The 21328-nt window shown below is 41.5% G+C and overlaps 1 protein-coding gene across 1 annotated transcript in view; it reads right to left on the bottom strand.

The window, feature by feature from the left end:
* Positions 1-21328, bottom strand: part of nkd1 (NKD inhibitor of WNT signaling pathway 1) — a 98506-nt gene that overhangs the window by 32469 nt on the left and 44709 nt on the right. The window contains exon 4 of the mRNA XM_020510637.2: positions 15801-15858. Coding sequence (XP_020366226.1) covers positions 15801-15858 — 58 coding nt within the window. The remainder of the gene's footprint in view (positions 1-15800; positions 15859-21328) is intronic.

Raw genomic sequence — 21328 nt, 5'->3', positions numbered from 1 at the left:
AATGCAATGTGAAAAGGAATCTTTCTAATTTCCCTTCACCACAGTTGGTGTTACGATGGGAAAATCAAGCATGCAGTAGGAGTTAAAGCTCCTGGTAAGTATATTGGGCTGCATTACTTTGAAATCCTGAGTTACAGCCAGCAGCTCCTTGCGTGCCGTATTAACAGCATAGTCTTCCAACGAGGGGTATTTTGCAATGAATATCTCAGGATTAGTATGTTATTTTGAAATCAAAGAGTTTTCCTGTGATGGAGAAGCTCCTGATAAACAGCCCCAGTAAACCTTGCCAACTGGAGTGGTTCCAGGTAAATATGAGCAAAGGTTAATTTTAGCCTAGTCTAGTTCTGGGCCTGATTTACCACCAATTCCAATTACCTTGATGGTCTATAAAAACAATATTTGTTGAACACTTTTAAAATAAAAGCCTCTAATCATTTCATTATTCTAGAAACAAATTAACATATTAGCCATTACTCATTTTTTGTGACTAATTTATCAGAAGGAATGTCTGTTATGCATTGTCTTAAAAAAATACATCATTGGTAAACTGCCGACAAAGCAAGTAATTTTGTAAGATGGAAGCTGTAGTTGATGAATTAGGCCCACCCTTAAATTGATAAAAATCCAACTCCAATCCTTGATTTGCATGATTGAGAAGCTCTTTCGTAACTAATTAAGGGTGACATGGTGGCTCAGTGGTTAGCACTGCTACCTCACAGCACCAAGGACCTGGGTTCGATTCCACCCTCGGGCGACTGTCTGTATGGAGTTTGCACGTTCTCCCAGTGTATGCATGGGTTTCCGCCGCGTGTTCTAGTTTCTTCTCACAGATGTGCAAGTCAAGTGGTTTGGCCATGCTAAGTTGCCCATAGCATTCAGGGATGTGTAGGTTAGGTGCATTAGCCACGTGAAATGCAGGGTTACAGGAAAAGGGTAGGGGAATGGGTCTGGGTGGGCTGCTCTTTGGGGAGTTGCTGTGGATTTGTTGGGCTGAAAGGCCTGTTTCCACACTGTAGGGATTCTATTAACTGTGTTAAAGCTTTAGTTCATTTCATGGTGCATAGCCTTGAGGTGACACTGCAAACACTTGATTATTGAACCTTGCTATTAACAATTGTGCCTATCCAAAATTTGTCAAGGTCATAATTTCAATGTATCCTATTAAGTGTATCTCTCAACATCTATTTCACATTTGGAACAGCCAAAACCAGCCTCTCTCATAGTCAATGAATGATACACAGCCCTCACTGCTTTGCTAACATCATTGCTACACAATGAGAATCTTTACAGGTGATTTCTTTATCTGCTTCCTACTCTATTGAAAACAAAATGTAGAATTTTTTTTAAAATCGATGATCTGTAAACAAGCCTTTTACCTTTGGTTTTATTTCAATATGTGTTAGAAGTATGATGGTTTTAGGAGTCAACATCATTGATATGCTGCCTTGTGATTTTTGTAAACCTTGTCTTGATTCCATTGTACATATCTAAGCAAACACTATAAATGACAACAAATCCTCTTTTAAAGACTAGTATAGTGTAGAATAATTGTTATTTGCTGCGTAGTTGAATAAATCAACACAGTCATTAGTAAATAGAAATTACTTGGATCAAATGAAAATTTTAGATACCTGCTGTGAAAGTTGGTAATGATTAAAACTCCACTTTCTGTAATGGTGTATTAAACCTCCTCCCCAAGCTAGATTTTTAAACTAGCTGCGTAATCCAGTTAATCACATAAATATGGAAATAAACCATATTCCATTTCTACCAGTTTCATTTAATCCTTACTGAAACCTTATCAAAGGACGACAGCTATATAAAAAAGGAATCTGCACAACAGGAGTTCAGAAATATATATGGAACATAAAAGTAATGAATTATATGGAAGTATGACACAAAGTTATTCTGATTTTTCATTAGATTCCTATTGATTTGTGATTTAGAGCGTAGTTATACTGCTGCTTGCTGTGAAGTGAAGGAAAGTAGTGAGACATCACCCATGGATTGCACTGTATGCCTCTTTTTGATTTCTTCCTTTACTTTCAAGACATCAAAAGGCAGAGCTCTCTGCACATCAAGTCAAGTTGCCACAGTCTTACCAGACTGGAATTCCCTCCCTAATGGCATTGTAGTCTACTTACAGCACACAGATTGCAGCAGTTCAACGCGGCATCTCCCATGAGAGAGAGAGAGAGCAAGAGAGAGAGAGAGCAAGAGCCTGGTGGTGATTTAACCTGAAGGCCACCAACCTCGGGTGAGGGCAGCGGTTGAGACGGAGTGTCACTCATGGTAACCTTAGCTGGTGTCGGGAATTGAACCCACACTGCTGGCATCACACTACTTCGCCAGCTAACAGAGCTGAAACAATCTCCTCTCTGCACGTACTTAAGCAACACTCCCTTGTCTCTGGTGATTTGATTGGGAATGCCTTGTGATAGTTCCATGCCTCCATTCATATCCCACATTTATGGCTACTTTGTTTGTGTGCTTATGTGATCATTCGTGACTGCACACTTCCCTGGGGCAGTGCTTCATTCTTCCTACGTGTCGTACAAAGGAAAGCACATTCATTTAAGGATGAGTGATACCTCATACTCCATTAACTCGTAAACTCTGACTCATATCGTATTGGACTGGTGGTAAACAAGGTTTTAAGCGCAGACTGCGTAACTTTAGATGTTGCAGTGAAGTCTACTGAGGCACTCTCCACAAACATTCGCTCACACCCACCACCAACACTCAGTAGCAGCAGTGTGCGCTATCTGTAAGATGCATTGCAAAATTCACCAAATATCCCGAGATAGAACCTTCCAAGGACAAGGGCAGCAGAAACATGGGATCACCACCACCTGCAAGCTCTCCTCCAAGGTGTTCACCATCGTTGGAACTATATTGCTGTTCATTCATTGTTGCTGGGTCAAAATCCTGGAATTCCCTCCCTATTGGCATTGGGAGTCTACTTACAGCACACAGACTGCAGCAGCACAAGACAGCATCTCTCTCCCACCTTCTCAAGGGCAACTATGGATGGGCCAGCCAGCGACACCCACATGCAATGAGTGAATAAATTATGGGGTGGTATGGTGGCACAGTGGTTAGCAGGGACCAGTGTTTGATCCCAGCCTTGGGTGATTGTCTGTGTGGAGTTTGCACACTTTCCCAGTGTATGTGTGGGATTGCTCCTGCAGTGCAAAGATGTGCAGATTACGCAAGCCCCAGGCAACAATGGGGTCTGGTGAGATGCTCTTTGGAGGGTTGGTGCCTCTTCCTGCACTGTAGGGATTCTGAAAAATTCCAGGAGAAAGCGGCCCACAGCAGGGCAGAGACAGCCAGGACAGGTGGCATGGCGCCCAATATTCAGCTCCTCGTCCCCTACGAGAGGATGCTGGCTCTGGCTGTTCATGTGGTGATACTGAAACCCCCATGTCCTGGCAACCAAGAAAGATGTGAGAAAGTGCTGCTCTCCCATTACTGCCACTGTGGATGTACTGTCATCATGCCCAATCTCCTACCCCTTGTTTGTGACACAGTCTCCCTGTTGTCTCCCACAGCTACTAGTGGCAGCTGCATGGTTGTGGTGGCCAAGACAGCAGCCTCACTACGCATCCCCTCCTTCACTTTGGAGGAGGGGCTGCTCGGTATGCATGCACTGGCATCTTTGCCTCCTTCACCCACCGTGAGTCCAGATCTTGATACCTAGCGGGGGTACTTTTTGCTTGATCACAGTACATCAGTCCTCTGTATCTGCAGTGAGAGAAGAAAGCAACACCCCAGGCTTCTGGCACTCAGACTGCTGGAGAGCAGGCACCTACTCAGTCCCAGGCAGTCCCAGAGAAATCCATGGTGTTGGCAATTAACAACTTAATTCCAATGCACAAGCAGATACAGGAGTGGAGTGTCGGAGGCACTGGAGAAACTGACTCAAAGGTTGCAGAGCTGCACCAATGCTGTGTGTACCATGCTGCCTCCAGCACATGAGAGTCTGGCTGCCTCCATAGACAGGTTGGTAGCTGCCATGGAGACCCAAGTCTAGTACCCTCAATGTCTGCTGGATGTACATACAGACGAGCACTCCATCACTCTAACCAGTGATGCACACCACCAATCGCACAGTGCCAACAGCAGGGAGGGAGGGGAGAATCGAGGGACCTACACTTCACAACAGCTGCCCGTCCCTCACACAGAGACTGGGCTGTCCCAGCTGGCAGCCAGCCGGAGGAAGAACCACATACAGGCCCCAGTTCAAGGGCACGACACACTCGGCTGGTTTGCACCCTCTAACCTCAACAACACCCCACCGTTGCTTGACTAAAGCCCTAAGGTCAATGGGCTCCACCATAGGGCATGCTCTCTCCACCCCTGCTGGGGAGCCTGGGACTGCACTCAGTCATGTGGGATAGAGAGAAAGAAGGCGATCTTCTGAAGGCACGTCGATGGGAAGGGTGAAACATCACTAAGTACATTCCCACTTTTGTAAATATATTCACTGTTTCATCATTAGCTGTGTGAGCGAATATCTATCTAGCAGCAACTACAACATTTAAGATATTAAGCTGACCCTTCCTGAACACTACATAAGGTTCTACTGTCCACGATGTGAAGTGGACAACTCCTGCATCACGTGCTGGCTATAGCAACATGGAAAATGTTTGCAACTCTGGCAACTAAGATGAATCTTCCAAGTTGCAATACATTGTTTGTGCAACAAACCATTAGTGGCATTGATACCGGATGCTGCAGGGTGTAGTTGAGTGTTTGGGCCAGGATTTGTGGTCTACGCAGCAGGTTAATGACTAAGGATCACGTACAGTATTTAGTGCGAGCACATGTTTTTCATCTGTCCTCGATGGGTGCCCGTGTAATGCTACTGACCTGTGAAACACCTTACATCGTCTAAAACTGAAGCCCTCTCCCCTCATGAGCAAAACACTGCAGGCTACAGAGGTACAGCACCCCCGATCCTGATCATCCCAAGTGGCCAACTGACCATGCCTAAGCCCATGGACTGATACGGGGGGGCTGTCTTTGACTTACTGTGCCAGAACTCCTGACAGAAGGGTGTTTTCCCTTCACTTGACTGAGGGCTACTCCCCTTAGATTTGCTGGTGCATAGCACATGTACAACATTAACATCAGACAGTGCCATACAGCAACACATCCGTCCCCTTGACTGGTGAATGTGGACAACCATGACTAGCTGCCTCACTTATTAAATCGGCACTAAAAGGCAAGTCACGACAAAAGAACTAGGAACATTTAAGCTCTGGCTGAAAGGCAAAGTGCAAAATGCAAAGCAAGGTATGGACACTACAAGAATCCAAGCAGGTGCAAAGTGAATGAGTGTGAAGAGATTGTTAAGGTAGGATCCCCGAGACGCTGGCAAATAGGTGCCTGTTCCTGGATGCAAAGTGTCCTTGTAGCAGCATTACAATTAAAAGTATCAGTGTGCTCCAAAATGCAGCATGGAGATGAAGAACTGGGTTGCAAGTGGTCAGGGATGTACTAGGAGGGTCGGAGGAGGCTGGTATGTGTCAGATTCCGTGGACTGGGAGGGAAGTGAGCGAGAGCCAATACTGTCCAGACAGTATGCACTGCGAGACTGCTGACTGGTGCCCAAGATGAAGGAGCAAGTGGCGAGGTGGAGTCGCCAGGTAACTGCTCCAATTATCAAGTCAGGAACTGTCGCCACCTAGTTTCTATTTGATAGGTAAGAGAATGGGAAACTGAATATTAATGAGGTGAGATTAGCTAATAATGAAATATTAGTTCATGCTAATGCATGCAAATAGACCTTTTGCTGTTCACTAGTAACAATCTCATTCAACACTTCTTTACAAAATGAGGCATTTCGCTCTTGACATCAAGAGGCTCCTTAATGCCAATTTCACACGGGTTTCCCAACATTCTTCACCAATGCCCATTACATTCAGTGCCTGGGAATATTCCACCCATTTTACACTGTGTTGGTAGCAATAAGCATTTTACTAGGACAATGCTACCAGTCAAAGAGAAAGTGGAGGGCTGATAGAAAGCTTGGCTGAGAAGCAGCTGGTTAGTTCATTATTCTTGTGACTTGGTGTGATGCTAGATAATACGCATTGGCTCCATTACAGCAAAACAGTCTGAGGAAAGTAAAACTGTATTAATTAATGTTCCAAAATTTCCACTGGCTACATCTCTGTTGATCAGTTAACTGACCATGATTCTCCCACTGAAGTACATAAAATCATATCTGCATCTTTGAAATGGTAAACTTTGTGCACACCTTGATCTTTCTTTATGGGTTTAATAGGACCAAGATATGTAGTAAGGATTGCAAACTGTAGCCTGGATCATTCTAAGTTTGCATTGCCAATTCTGTCTTATTCTCTGTTTATCCTATTAGGTAGCAACTGCCAAATTAAATGCTTTATTTCACATATTCACTCGAAACACTTTGATGCTTTATTCTCATGCTAAGAAAATACATTTTGGCCATAGATCAGACAGGATTAAATGCAGTAACTAATTCATTAAGTTAAAATTTAAACACTGTTTCTATGTTAGCCAGAATAGTGAACTTTATTTTGAAGATCAAAGAAGATTCCAACCCTTCAATCACCAAAGCCAAAGTAAAACTATTCCCAGCATGCTTCTTTTCAGCTACCTAAAACTTTGTGATGCCATTGTTTGGAACTTTATGTAAGAAATTGAGCAAAATAAGCTTTCAGGGTTTAAAACTTGTAAATACTTTAACAAGGCACATTCATTTTTATAGGAATTCAGTAATGATGCCCAATCTCGGTTCACACAAATAAACTTTAGATATCTTGGACGGAACCTGGAAAGAGCTGATCAATCTGACATTGGAACGAAACCCAAATGCATAACAGAATTAAAAAGGAAAGGTTATACAATCAATAACACTGGTTTATTCAAAATGTCACAGTCAATGTGACATTACAGAAAATCAAAATCCTCACCCTAACTATCAAAAGTGCTCCTTAAAATTCCTCTCAAAATGAAAATAGTGCCTGCCTGTTTATAATACAAAATATCCTTAATGCCTGCTGCTCCAATCAGGTTCTGAACATTTGTACATGTAGAAATTAGTAATATTTAAAAAAAAATGAATGATGCCATCCCAGTATCATGCTGCGCTCAAAGCACACTGCTGTTATAGCTTCTAAAATGAAACAGTCCCATGACAGTTAACATTAGATTGCTGAACTTCCAACTAGACAGTATGAATATAACAGTCTGAACTATGCTGTTCTAAGAAACATGGAGCTGACACCAGTTCACATTTAGACCATTGCAAAGAACGCTTTAAAGCAAAAGAAAAAGTAAGACTGGTTCCACCCTGTAAAAACAGCCCGATAATTGGCTGATCATAGATCACTATTAATGTTAGCCATGGTTGAGTGTGATTGATGTGGACAGAAGTGAAAAATAAATATAACTATGGAACAGCAACTTGAGAAAAGATGCAACAAGTTTCCTGTCTCTGTCCTCACCAATCTTCTTCACAACTCCATGAAATACAAGTGCTGGATATTCGGCAACAAGAGTTAAACAAATTATTTCTACATACCCAAAACTAGTTAAGAGTTATAGCCTTCAAGCTGTAGTTCCACTGAGTCAGCATTTGCTCACGTGGTAAACATCAAAGTATTGAGCTTTCATTCAAAAGAAATACTAATGTGCCATTTTCTCACCAAATCATTCCTTAATTCAGAAACCTGCCACCTCGCCTCTCTGTTGCCTAAGACTATATAAAAGAACAAATTTTTTTTGTAACTGATCACAATTTCATTCCTGTATATTTCATTCTGTAGAAAAAGACGATCTATATTCATAATTTTTACAAATCAAAAAGAGGAAAACTCCATGCCAAAAAAGGGTTATTTGTATAAAGGTGTCATTTTAATCAGAATATATACTTTTCATTCCAACCAGAATTAATTTTCAACTTAATTTTTATGTCACTTTTCCCCCAGTTTAATGAATTTATAAATTCATCTGGCTCAGATATAGGCGTAGGTTTTCACGGAGTCAGGATAACTTAGTCGTAGGTGGGAACCAATTTCCAGATTCCCAACCCCAATGTCAGGCTTTCTAATTTCAGTAGGGCCTTTTAAGGCATGACTGGTTCTGGTTGAAAGCCTGCACCCAGCAGTCCTAACCTGGCTGGCTCCACTACAAAAGGTAAGCACGACCTACTCCTTCACAACTTTCAACGATTTGGGCCAGTTTTTTTTAAAGGAGGTGTTTCGTGGTGCCATCGAGGGGTCACGAACCACGGTGTGCGTGAGGGAATCATTTGAACAGTAGGCTCAACTGCACCTCCCCATGCACAGCTCTCCTCCAAACACCAGACCAGAAATCCCTAAGTATTCCCTACAACCCATCATCAACCCCCACCCCAACCCACTGCCATGGCTTCCCATTCAACCTCACACCTGCCAGACTATGTAAGTTTGATGCTTATTCACCCACTATACATGTAACGAAACAATGAACCCCGTAGTTACAGTTGGATGTGTCAAAAATGATTTTAAAAAGTAACTCTGACAATGTTAAAAAAAGAATTATTTAATCCAAAAAAAAATTATTACAGCCCAATAAAAGTGGCAATCGTTCAGACCCTTTTAAATTTTAAGAACTGAAACTGCAGTATGCTGAACCCTCTTAACCTTGTTTAAATAAACACTGAAATTGATAGTGAGATCAGACAGCCAGGAGCTACCATTTAAGCAGGACTCAGGTGTTACAAGACCTAAATGGGCTTGAGATTAATTTGTCTCATTGCTGGGATGTAAGGATTAACTTACGTAGATGATGTTAAACAGGTTAAGACTACGTACGTTGGAGTTTTGAAGAATGAGAGGCAACCTAATTGAAATACGAATGAACTTGCAGAGACTGGACAGGATTGATACCCAAAGGATGTTTCTACTTCTGGGTAAGACTAAAACCATAGTACATAACTTAAGAATAAGATGACTCCCTTTTAAGACAGGACAGGATTGACATTTTTTCTCCTGGATCTTCTTTATTGTATGTAGAATTTTCTTTCCCAGAAGACAATGGAGGCTTTAAATTTATCGAAGGCTGAGTTACCTACATTTTTGATAAACAAGGAAGTCAAGGGGATTATATGATGCAGACAAGAAAGCAGAATTGATACAACAAACCAAACTCGTTGAATGACAGAGTAGATTTGAGGGGCCAAAAGTCCTACTCTTGCTCCTAACTCCTATGTTCCCATAGTTTCTGAAGATTTCTAAAAAAATGCAACTGTCGGTATAGGATTTATTGTTTCTACACAAGGATTTCACGGAATACAGAGATACAGACAGCAGAGTCAAAAGGTTCTCAGTTTAGAAAGGCATCATGTGTCAGCACAGTCTTGGTAGGCCAAAGGACCTGTTCCTCTGTTGGTCTGTTCTTCGTACATTCAATAGTAGGTGAATAGGTATCAAAGTGCCATAGCCTCGCATGAGGGGCCATAGGGGTTTTCTGCAAATTTTCTTTGAGTGAGAATTTGTTTTTATAGAATCCATGTGCAGATTGCGTAAAAATGTCCTGACTCGACCTAACAGTTAACCATGCAGTTAATTAATTCCTAGTGAACAATTATCTGACAATTATTAATATGACATGAGGGGTATAGAATGGCATGGGTGGGGGTATTGAGACACCATAGAGAATGGGAGGGATCATGATCTGACATAGGTGGGCTATGGGGTGTGCGTGGGACTGAGAATATAGTGAGGGGTGGAGAGCTTTTTCTCCACCCCTCCCCCATTATGATTGGGTTGAAGTCCCACAACATCAATCAGTAATGGCCCACCTCCACAACAGACAGACCTGTGTTCTCTCCAAACTTTTTCTGTTATTGGCTGGCCCAATGGCAGTGACCACCCCCTACCAACGTAGGTCCTGTTCTGGAGCACACTTTCTCCTGGGGTGAGCATGTCAATCTGGAAGCATCCCACTATGTGCCTGGAGGATGAAAATCCAGTCGAAAAACTGACAACTGGTCAAAGTTTTGCTTGATTACCTGCACTATCGTGTCTCAGACTGGCACCAATTTTCACCACTGCAGACCAGCAATACAAAGTTATACTGCCAGTTTTGGACTCCTGCATAGTCAGGGGGAAGTTCTGTTCATAATCCATAGTTGAAACACACATACAGAACTCTGGAACTTTTTTTAAATTATTACCATCCTTTCCACTACTTAGTCTAAAAAAAAATGTTCTTTTCAAAAAAAAAAATCACCAGATCAAGTTTAAAATATTTACTTCTTATGTTATGCACAGCTCGTGCACAAAAAGCAGTGTGCAACTCTCTCTTTGAATTCAAATAAAATCACAACACTAATTACCAAGCTCATGCCAGTTTGGCTGTAGTTGAACTACATATTCTACATCACTGTGAAGCCCTAAAACTTTCACAGCAACCCAAGGCATGCAGTATTACTGCCCTAGGAGTTACTGTCCCATACACTATCAAATGAAGTCAGGCTGATTCTTCACAGACATTTCCTTAGACTTCATTACACCCCCAACATCCTTGACATAGTTTACAAATCCAAAAATAGAAAATTCATCAATGTTTCAGAGAAGGACTATTTCTCAGATTGATTATACTTCAAGTACCAGGTATAAATTACACAGAAGTAATTTTTCAATCAACTGGCTTGTTTACAGAATCAAAATAAAAAAGGGTCATTTTCCGGCTGGCAAAACATAACAAGTGGTATGCCACAGGGATCAGTGTTGGAGCCTCACTTTCTTCCAATGTATCAAAATAATCTGGATGAAAGGATTGCTGGTGAAGTTGCTAAGTTTCCTGATGACAAAGATAGCCAGGAAAGTATGTTGCGAAGAGGACATAAAGACACTAAACAGATATGTTAACCGAGTGGGAAATATCTGACAGATGAAATGTAATGTCGGAAAATATGAAACTCGCAATTTTGGCAAGAAGAATAAAAAATGCATATTATCTAAACAGGGAGACATTGTAGAGCTCTGAAATGCAGACAGATTCAAGTGTCTGTGCACGAATACTAATTGTTAATATACATTTTCAGCAAATAATCATGAAAGCCAATAGAATGATTTTTTTTTATTGCAAAGGGAAGGGAATACAAAAGTAATGAGGTTCTGCTTCAGTAATACAGACAGCACTGGTGAGGCCGCATCTGATGTATTGTGTACACTACTGGTCACTTCACTCACGGAAAGATGTTAATGTTCTGGAGTCTATTTAGAGAAAGTTTACAAGACTAATACCTAGAATGGGCAAGGTATCTTATCAGGAAAGATTGAACAGGCTAGGCATGCAGCTGTTGGAGTTAGAAGAGTAAAAGTAACTTGATTGAAACATAAAATCCTAAGGAGTCTTAATAAGAAACATCCGAAATAGGACGAACAGTAGGCCATTTGAGCCCCTCTCATCTGCTGCACCATTCAATATAATCAGGGCAGATCTTCTCTCCCAATGCAATATCTTTCAAAGCCTTGAATATTTAGAAATCTATTTCTTTCTTAAATATAATTCAGTGACTTGGCCTCAACAGGACTGCAGTCGAGAATCCCACAGGTTCACCACCCTCTGAGTGAAGAGATTTTTCCTCATCCCAGTCCTAAATGGCTTACCCTGTATTCTGAGACTGTGACCCCCTTGACCTGGACCCCCACCCCCAAGACAAGGGAAACATCACCTTTGCATTCAGTTAGTGTAGGTCCTGTTCAAAATTTTAAACATTTCAATGAGATTCCCCCTAATTTTTCCAAACTCCAGTGAATACACGCCTGGCTGACCCAGTCTCTCCTGACATGACAATCTTGCCATCCTAGGAATCACTACACTGGATGGGGGAAATGATGCTTCGACTGGTGGAAAAATCTAAAACTCAAGGTCACTGTTTAATAATAAAAGGATTCCCCGTTTAAAACAGAGATGAGCAGATCTCTCCCCCCACCCACAACCTCCTCACAAGAGAATCCTGTATCTTTGGAACTCTCCTCAAAACTCAGTGGCCGCAGAATCTTTGAATATTTTTAAGCAGAGATGGAGGGATTCTTGATAAGCCGAGGGCTGAAAGGCGATCAGCACTAAGCAGGAATGTGGATTTAACAGCTGAGCCACAATCTTACTGAGTGACAGAGCAGGTTTGAGAGGCTAAGTGACCGACTTTGCTCCGATTTAGTACATTGGCACATAATTATTTTGAAACCTTGTTTAAAGTCAATTTTACATGCGTAAATTTGTTATAATTAGTATTATTATTCTTAACTCCCTTTTCCAGAACAAATAAGCCATGAAGAGTTCAAAGTCGCAGACTCACAGTTGAAACTGATCAGCAGCAGAAGAAAAATGGTTTGATGTGTGATGCATGACACCACATCTGGTCTTTTCTTCTCTGTCCACCCCAACCTCAAGTTAAATAGCATGAAAATTTTTGCTTCAAACTTTCTGCTGAGACCATGGTGACGACACTTTATTAGGTATGAAGAGAGGTTGGATAATTTGGATTGTCTTCACTGGAAGGACAGAGGCTGACAGGCAACCTGATAGAGGTCTGCAAAATTACGAGAGGCACAGAGAGGGTGGATAGTCAGAAGCTTTTTCTCCCTAAGGTGGAAAGTTCAACTACAAGAGGGTATAGGTTCAAGGTGAGAGGGGAAGTTTAGGAAAAATGTTTTCACAGAGGGTGGTGGGTGCCTGGAAGGCACTGCCAGTGGAGGAGGTGTAAATAGGTACATTAGCAACATTTAAGGCATATATTGATAGACACATGAATGGGAGGCAAATAGAATGATAGGAGCTGTGTATAGGCAATAAGTAGCGGTTCTAAATAAGGACTAGGAGTCAGTGCAGGCTTGGTGGGCTGAAGGGCCTGTTCCTGTGCTGTATTGTTCTTCATATTCCTATTTTAGAGATAAAGAAAAGCTTTGGTTTTATGATAGCAGTGGCCAAGTGTATGATTATACTTCATTATTTAGATGATCATCCGAAATGAGCATTAAGCTCTAATATCTTAATACTCGCACAGACCTTAGATCAAAAACATTGCCAGATTTTCATTATATAGGCACACAGACACAGACACACAAAAAAGTAATATTCACTGAAATGAACCTGAAGGTTTTAATAATGGCACAGATCTTTTCAATAATAATGTGAAATAAAAATAAAAATAAGCATTTTTTTGTCAACATTTTCTAATTTTCTTTAATGATGCACGTTTTGGATGAAGATATCCCAGAATGTTCTCGTGAGTGACTGCACTTATCAGAATAATTAATGGCAGTTACTCCTTTAGGTATGCAGAACTTAGCTTTTACAGCTGTCTCACAATCCAAATCTTCTGCTCATCTCCATTCTCGGAACATATAAAAGAAATCTCCAAACATTAAAGATAGATGAGCCAATGGATAAGTTGTGCAGATGATTATCTAAGCAACAGTTCATTGCTTTTTTCCCCCCCTACTTTAAATAACACCTGACCTTTACTGAAAGTCAGCCTTCTTCCCTAGAGATTTGCAACTAATACAACTGCTCAAACCATTAAAGTCTACAACATGGATTCCCTACATTTTGGCAGGGTCTGGAAAGATCCACTGCTGGAAGACTCCATCTGTCTGACCATGTATCACCCTGAATGTAATAGAGATGAATGGTGACAGCTGCAGAGACTACCTACACCAGATAAATTTCAGCAAGCTGTTTGGCCAATACTTAAGTTACAATTTCAGGACCCGCAGATTAAACTTGGCAAGAGCGATAGTGGGTTGTGGGCTATGCCAAAAAAAAATTGCTCAGGAAAACTGGTGCCTGAGTACAGATGGGAAGACATTCATGTGGCTCGAGTTGCACTTGTCCCAGGAGATAAGCTGGTCTCATGGCTGTCTACACCCGCTACATGCTCAGTCAGTGACAAAAACACAGAAAATACACTCACATCATCACACAAGAAACGAGGAGGAAACGGAGGAAACAGGGCCTTAAAACAAGAAAACAACAAGTCATCACTTCTGACTGGAAGGCTGCATCCGGCAATTCCCAGGAAATATAAATGTCAGGTTGCTTTTCTCGCCCAGTTACTTGTGTATTCTTCCACACTCCCAAACTAAATTGGGAAAATACATTAGTTCCATCCAAAGAAGCACTTTGCAGCTCTTTTTACATGTGCACTAATATACACAACGCTGACTTCACCTAAGTGTCACTGCCCGTGCTTTGGTGACTTGGTCCACGTACCAGAGTTTGCTGCCACAAATCAATGCAAAAGGTTTCTGATTATAATATGTATTGAAAGCAATTAGTAGAAGAAAGAAGGTATGGCATGTGGACGCCAGATAGAGCAGAATGGATGGCAGGAATAGCGAAGAATATAAGACATGGTGAGGGCACAGCAGGGAAAGAGAAAGAAGAATGGATGGCAGTGAATAAAGGGGAATGTTGATAGCAGCGAAGTTGTGAAGAGGAAATAAAATTGATGGTAGAGAAGAGAGGAGAAACAGGCAGCAACGAAGGGCTGGAAGAATGGCAGAAGCAAAAGAGCAGCAGTTTGTGTTGACGTGGGGACGAGCTGAGACAGTCACTTTAGGCTTGGGAATGAATGATGGAGAAAGAGGAGGTGAGCGCAAAAGTATAAGCATGAAATTAGAGGACACAGTGACAACACAGAGGTGGCAAAGGCAGAAAGCGAAGTGCAACTAGTTGTTTTCACATATCAGCAATGTTGTCAAATGGTTGGGAGCTAAATTTGAAGTTTTAGTCAGCTTTTGCTTTTCTAAAATATCTGGTACCTATCAATATATTTACACATGCAGTACCTCTTCACACAATTAAACTGTTTACAAAGCTCCATTTAACATCACAGGGAAGCTACTGTTCAAAGCAATAAAGATCTGAAGGCTGAATATACTGGAACTAAAAGCACATTAAAGTCTTCACTTCTAGGCAGATTACTGCTGAAATGTTGACTCAACTATATATAAAGTAGCCATAGAGACACATCAATCAAAACAATAATGAAATCCTATGCTTAGTAATACCGAACATTCTACACAACTTCATCAGCTTAGTTATAATAACTGACATTGTGATTTCACAATTTGAGAAAACACTAATGATGTTACTCAGCAAGTTATTTAAAAAAAACCTCCAGTTTATTTAGGCAGCTGTCTATACCAATTAATAGGCAATGGCCAAAATAATTTTTATGACTGGAGGTAAAATAGGCCTGATGAAGTGTTTTTGTACAGTGCCTCTTAGTGCTTTCTAAATCAAAAGAAAATAACAGCAATGTGGAAATGTAATTTAATCCCTTCTAACTATTGAATTAGATTTGATAAGCAAAATATTTATGCCGGTAATTGTTATAACGACTGAGGGACAGGAAAAGGTGTGTTCAATAAAATCGAGGAGATGATAGTGTTGAAGAATGAGTTGCTTGTAAAGGGTTTCAAATACCTGGAGACCCTTTTTACCAGTGATGACCTACATAGAACTGTGCTATATTTGTCACTCTGTGAAACATAATGTGCAGCATTACACTTTCACTGACAATGGACACATCCCAGGTTGTCAATTCATCCACATATTTCAACTTATCTGAAAATGAATAAGTAAGAAGAAATGATACCTAATTATGCCAGCTCTGAAAACTTTACAAATCATTTGTACCTTTTAGACTACATAAAACAGGCAGAAACTGACTGACAATTTGGATGTCAAATGAAATATAAATATGAAACATAACTAAAATAATTTATTCTAAGCATGGCACTTACCTTCTAAAGGATAATGTTCTTCACTGTATCCTTCTCTGCTATATTCGCCAGCTGATCCCTGCAAGACACAACCCAGAGTTACCTTCAGGTGTGAAGCTCTTTTTTAAAAATGAGGTTTTCTATCAGCAAACAGAAATCAAAGAGCAGAATATTGTGGCTACTATGCTGGAGATGTGAAGTTAAAGCAGAAAATGCTGGAAATACTCAGGTCAAACTGATTAGTAAATATGGAAAGAGTTAGCATTATAGATCAATGACAGCACCTAGCTTAAAAAAAAATTGTAGGAGTTCCATTTCTTATAACAGAGTTATATAAACTAGAAGTCAGCAAACACACTAGGCTTACATTGTCGGAGGGCTCTCACACCAGTGGCAGTGCCCCTACCCCTGGAACAGGAGGCCAGGTTCAAGTTCCACCTGTCCTGGACGATTGTAATAACATATCTGAACAGATTGATTAGAAAAGCTCTTTTAGATACTAGATCAACTCTTGGTCAATCGTCAATGATAAATTATAATGGTGAATGTTTTCCAAAACTGTACGTTAATTTTTAATTCTGGTGCCTTGATCCATAACAAATCTCTTTTATGTGGTATCAGAAGGGAACAAGAAAGAAATATGATCGTGTAACTGTCCCTCACTGACCAGAAAAAACTCAACAACAATCACAGATAAGGAAAGCGAGAGAAGTGGGCCCATCGATATACCAAGGACAGGGAGAACTAGACCTTCCTTCTGAAAACAGCAATCCTTGCCTCTGAGTAAAAGCAAAATATGTTCCGGTGAACTGCCTCAGTTTACTTGTTAGGATGGAAACGGACTTTAAGTTTGCAAGTTAGGTCATATGGTTTCCAGCTTCCCCTAGGTACCTCTGTCCTTTTCTGCCAACTTCAAATTACTGCAAGGACCCTACTTATACCCATCCACTAGAGATCAAGCTCTTAATGAGTACATCTGATGTTTGGGACAGAAAAGTAATTCTATATTAATGTGCTTCATGGCTTGCTGTAGTCATGTGACCTCTACCACATGACATCCACTGTAGGCACCCAGGGGCATGGACAGAAATAATTGCGCTCCGTGCTGCTCTTAGCCAGGGGTGTTCCTGCTCCATCTTTCCCCCAGCACAGGGAGCCTTCCCCTCACCCGAGCACAGAAACATTAGCTACGGACCTGAGCAAAGTGCCCCTAACCTCCCAAACGGAGTACAGCAGCACCACACATCAAGAACTAGAGCATAGCACTGCCTCCCCAACACCCCCAACCCTTCCTCAGCCCGAGCACAGCGGGTCCCTTGAAGCCTCTGGTCATGTGTACTGAATCTCTTATGTACCCCATTGTGGGCCCTGCACGTACCTACTTTAAAGCAAAATTAATAAAGGCACAGCACAAACAATGCTGTTGGCCTGTGAGCCTGTAACATGGTGTCAGGAGTGAAAGATTTGTTAATGACCTCTTGATAAAAGTACAGGTCCACTGCTCAATTGTCCTCAACAACCAGTTGGTCTGTTTCCAAGGCACCAAGGCCTACACCTGCCCTTTCAACTCTTCATGTCCCATCATCCAGTGACACAACCACTCCTTCCAGGTAAAACCATCACTTGTTCTTCCTGGACACGGCTCATGAAAGTGGTCTCTTTTCCGTGAGGAACACATTGCGGATTGGGGAACCATGATGCTAAAGGCCCCCATTGTCAATCAGCAAGAACGATTCTGAGTTTTAGATCACCTATTACTGAATTCTGTCCCCCAGTTCCTCTGACTCGTGTGCTCAGCGTCCTACACTGCTGCTGAAGCTTAAATGAAGCTGGATCAATTTTCCATTCTTTACAATCTTCTAAACAGCAAGTCCAACAAGTTTAGATCATTGGGAAACGGAGAGCTCTTAACATCCGATCTCTGGAACTCAACTTTGTAAACAATTAGCTTTGCTGCTTCTCTCAGGCTTCAAAAGCCTCCTGGAAACCCATCTATTTGGCAGTCTTCATACACCCAAACTGAACTGCCTTTGCCCACTGCTAATTGACAATTTCATAACTTCACCAAGATGTGCTTAACTTCAGGGGGGAGCATTTTGAACCAGGTCTTCATCCAATGATAAAGGAATTTATGCAGGGTGATTTAAGTTTAATGGGTGAAGAAGATCATACCAGCCAGAAATTCCTGTATTTAATTCATAGCCTCGGCTCAGCAATAGCCTTCAGTCAGGAGGTACAGTTGGTCTCAGGAGTAAGGAAATACAAAAATAAAGCTCAGTTTCCAACAAATGAATCATAGAATCCCTATAGTATGGAAGTAGGCCATTTGGCCCATCAAGTTCAGACCAACCCTCCAAACAGCATCCCACCCAGACCCACCTCCCTACCCTATCCCCATAACCCTGCATTTGCCAGCACTAATTCACTTATCCTGCACATCCCTGGACACAATGGGCAATTTAGCACGGCCAAGCCACCTAATCTGCACATCTGTAGACTGTGGGAGGAAACCGGAGCACCCGGAGGAGACACAGGGAGAAGGTGCAAACTCCACACAAATAGTGGAACTAAACCTGGGTCCCTGGCACTGCGAGGCAGCAGTGCTAACCACTGAGCCAGCGTGTAGATAGTGTATGGGAACAGAGTCCGGGCTGGCTGCAATGCTTTCTTCAGATAAAGTCAGTTCACAATCAATCATTAAAAATATGGTTACTTGAGGAGATACCAAGGGATTGTTTGCACCTGTGGAATTATACTCCTGCTACAGCTAGTACCTTCAGAAGGCAAGGGAGAAAATTGATGCCCTGTATTTCCTGTGAAATTTGCAAGATGGGGGAAGCAATAACATTCCTTCCTTCTCTTTAAAACACATTTTTTTCCACCATTCAAAGCCTGAGTTTAAAATATGACCACCGCTCAAAAGCCACAGAATATAAACATATCGCGCACTTCTCACATTGACCTCCCACAAACCAAAACATACACTTCTGGCTAGGTCATCAAGGACCAGGGATGTGCTCAACTACCCAGATTTCCGGGGAAAACAAACAAATCTTCAAGATTACAGAGAAGACAGGACATTCCTTTTTCAGGCTTTTCAAGGAAATGAGGCCACATTCACTGCTGAACAATTTTTAAAAAAGCATTAAACATATAGATGCTGCTTTCCCTCCAAATGTCAAAGGTTACTGGACACGCTCTTTGGAGACTAGAGCTACAAATGTGACATCCAGACGCCAGCCTAATGGACAACTGGGCCTAAAATTTGGCAAGTAGTTGATTGTTTAATGCTACAAACAGCCAAGAACATGGAAGAAGCCAATCAACATAGAGGTAAGAGGCCTCATGAGGTAATTGGCCATTGGCGGGGGCAGCGGGTGTGCAACGAGGGTGGGTGAATTCGAGACTGCTGTTGAGAATTTGAAGTGCTTGTGGGGAGCCAAGACCAAGGGGCCTGGGGTCATTGTAAAGGCAGGGGAGGAGCAAAAATTATAGAGGCCCCTTGGTGAGATTCATGGATCCAGAATGTAGCTCAGCTCATAGTACAGGGAAGCAGCAAGGCAAGTTGACCCCAAAACACTCAGTAAAATGCAACCACAAGGCTGACCTACCAGAGAAACATCAGGCCCATGAAGAAACTGGCTAGAGTCAGTGAGGTATTCCTCCAGTCACAGGTTGGATCTCCCTGACACTTGCAGGATAGGTTCCCTCTGAGTAGCACATAAGTGGTTTGATCACTCATCTTGCATTGATTACAATTGGAACTAGATGGCTCCAAGGTGGCCTTTTAAAAAATATTCATTAATGGAATCTGGGTATTTATTGACCTGCTACTGAATGCTTTGCTAGGCCACAGAGGCTAGTTAAGTGTCAACTACATTGTTGAGAGTCTGGAATAACACACAGGCCAGGTTAGGTAAAGATAGCAGACTTGCTTCTCAAAAGGGAATTAATGAACCAGATGTGTATTGACAATAACTATTACTACTTCTAAAATTCCAACTTTTTAAAAAAATTGATGTAAATTTCAGCATCTGCCATGTGGGATTTGAACATATCTCCCCAAAATAATAGCCTGTGATGCTGGATACCTAATCTCGGGACACAATACCCATCACCTCTCTAGATATCATGTTCTTTTCACATGAAACTCTGACATAATTCAAACTCTCCTGATGTCTGGAAATTAAATTCAGATCTAAGGTTTTTTTGTATTTGTCTTTATTTTTGACTATGAACTAAAATGGCAGAAAAGGACTGTTTATTAAAACCAGAGACTATGAAAGGGATTGCTGCAACTTGTTGAGAGAGTTATATTTACACTGCTGTCACTACTTGGAAAACAACGAAGAGATAAGACACCACAACACCAGGGTACGTACAGAATAAGATTCATCCAGCAATAAACTGCTGATTGGTTTGTACAGTTGCAATCAGTTGTGGACGTCAGAAGTCTGGCCTGACCAAAAGCCCGATGACAGCTCTCTGAATGGCTGCAGAGCAGGTGATAAGCTTGGGTGTTTACAAGAGGTGAGAGAAGCCTCCGGATTGTTGAAGGATTAGATGTTGTATCTCTTTCTCTGCACTAAAAGTGACTGAAGTCCAAAATAAAAGCCAGTTATTTCTTCCCAACAGTTACGGTAATCTATTGCCTGTAACCAATAACTCAAAGACTTTATACGTAGTGAACCAAATTACCACGTGCCTCCTGCACAAAAGTAAAAGAAGATTGGAGATCAGGCGGTCTTGGGAAGTGAAAGGAACATCGTCAAATCCTGTAGTCTGGTGCCAGTGAACCTCGTTTCCCTAGTAATTTTTCCTCTACCCATAACACTAATAATTTTTTCTTTGTCTATGCCCATCCATATGTGTGCGCAAAAGTTTTAAAAGAGAGTTGGAGTTTCAACTAGCGGAGTCTTATGTTGTTCATTTGTTTTGCTTGTGGCTAATATTTGTTTGTAATGAATAGTAATTCTTGTTAAGGACAGAAACCTGGTCGACATTTTTCTGTTAACCAGAGTCAATTGGACAGTCAAACTGGGGAGTTTTGACTACTTTGATTTAATCATTAGTGGCAATCCTAGAAATAGTGCAGCTCATGTGTCAGCGCACATTCCCAAGTGGGTCATGACATCGTGGAAATAGGCTGTATCAACAACAGTTAGTATGCTGATGTAACATCCTGCACATGCCATTCGGCCAAAGCTATAGGAATTTCAGAATGTGTACATTTTCTAAAATAGTTACCAAAATGCAATAACCAGGACAGGATCACCATGTTCCATTTAACAAAATAAAAGCAAACAATACATTTGGACCACTTACGTTCTCAGCTGCAATATAAACTTTGATACAATTAAGTTAGATGATGCAAGTCTGAAAATGGAACAAAAAGCGACATTCTAACAACAGGCTGAGTGTGATGGTGGAATCACAGGTTTGGCACACTCTTATCAGATGGCAGCAAGTCCATTTCTTGCCATTCACTCCGCCCTGATTACTGTACAAAAAAGGAATCAGTAACTTGGATCTACATGCATGACCTGTTG

The sequence above is a fragment of the Rhincodon typus genome, chromosome 15 (assembly GCF_021869965.1).
Source record: "Rhincodon typus isolate 14 chromosome 15, sRhiTyp1.1, whole genome shotgun sequence".
NCBI classification, from domain to species: domain Eukaryota; kingdom Metazoa; phylum Chordata; class Chondrichthyes; order Orectolobiformes; family Rhincodontidae; genus Rhincodon; species Rhincodon typus.
The sequence above is the reverse complement of the archived record's forward strand: the minus strand, read 5'-3'. Positions and strand labels throughout refer to the sequence as shown.